The 1082-nt window shown below is 61.6% G+C and overlaps 1 protein-coding gene across 1 annotated transcript in view; it reads left to right on the forward strand.

Moving 5' to 3' along the window:
* Window positions 1–1082, forward strand: part of TRNP1 (TMF1 regulated nuclear protein 1) — a 5603-nt gene that overhangs the window by 824 nt on the left and 3697 nt on the right. The window contains exon 2 of the mRNA XM_040471533.1: window positions 9–304. Within this exon, the coding sequence (XP_040327467.1) occupies window positions 9–147 (139 nt within the window). The 3' untranslated portion in view covers window positions 148–304. The remainder of the gene's footprint in view (window positions 1–8; window positions 305–1082) is intronic.

The raw sequence follows: 1082 nt of genomic DNA on the forward strand, positions 1-1082 counted from the left end.
GCGCTGAGGTCACTGCTGGCCTCGGCGCTGGGCCTGGGTGGCTGCGTGCCCTGGGGCGCCGGGCGCCTGCGGCGGGGCCACGGCCCCGAGCCCGACTCGCCCTTCCGCCGAAGTCCGCCCCGCGGCCCCGCCTCCCCCCAGCGCTGACCTCAGCGCTGGCCACCCCCGACAGGCCATCGCCGAGGTGTCGACCGACGGATCGGGACGTCGGCTGGATGGACGGCGTCACCGGCGCGGATGGACAGACTGACGGACCGCAGGAAGAGACAGTCGGGGGGCCAGGGGCCCAGTAAAGGAGGCTGAGGTGCGGTCTTAGCGGCTGGCGCATCTGAGGGGGCGGGGCGGGGTGGTGCAGGGCCCCGATTTCCCTTCCGTGGGGCTTCTGGACCTCCGCTGGGTCCCTAATAAAGCTGTCCATTTTGTTACTGCCTCTCCCAGACCTCCTGGGTTCTGGGGAGTAAGGTGGTAGCACCAAGTCCCCATTATAGAGTTGGAAAAATTGCAGATGCTCAGATTCCAGGAGGGGTTTGCCGGCAAACTTTCACCACTGGGAGCCTGCTGCGCTGACGCAGGCCATCCACCCCTCCCTCCCTACACCCGCGTTGCCTTTCCTGGGTCCTTTGTGGCTGTAAGAAGAGACTTGCCCTTGAGACTGCTGATTTCTGGCGCCGCCCAGCTCTAGACCTTCGGGGAGGACAGAATAATGAGGTCCCAGGATGCGGTGGGGGCTGGGCCAGCAATGTACCACTAAGTTCTCTCCTAAGCCCGTTTCCCATTTGGGGGGACAGAATCCCAGAGAGATTGAGGATTTGTTCCCATCACACTTAGGCCCTTCCACTTCTAGGAGACAGCTCTTTTCTCATGCTCTCAAGCAATTTTGCCAAGTCAAGTACATCTTGACTTCGATAACCTGGGTGGGGTATTTGGTAACTGCTTAAGGCCTTACCTGCTCTCCTAAGGTTCCTCCACCGTCCCCCACCCCCAACCCGTCTCTAAGATGGTTCTGCCAGTCATGGAGCCAGGTGACATCCTTTAACGGGCCCCAAGGGGGTAGGTATGTCATCTACTTCTAGAAGGGGGGG

This window comes from Herpailurus yagouaroundi, unplaced genomic scaffold, assembly GCF_014898765.1.
Source record: "Herpailurus yagouaroundi ecotype Mexico unplaced genomic scaffold, PumYag 77, whole genome shotgun sequence".
NCBI classification, from domain to species: domain Eukaryota; kingdom Metazoa; phylum Chordata; class Mammalia; order Carnivora; family Felidae; genus Herpailurus; species Herpailurus yagouaroundi.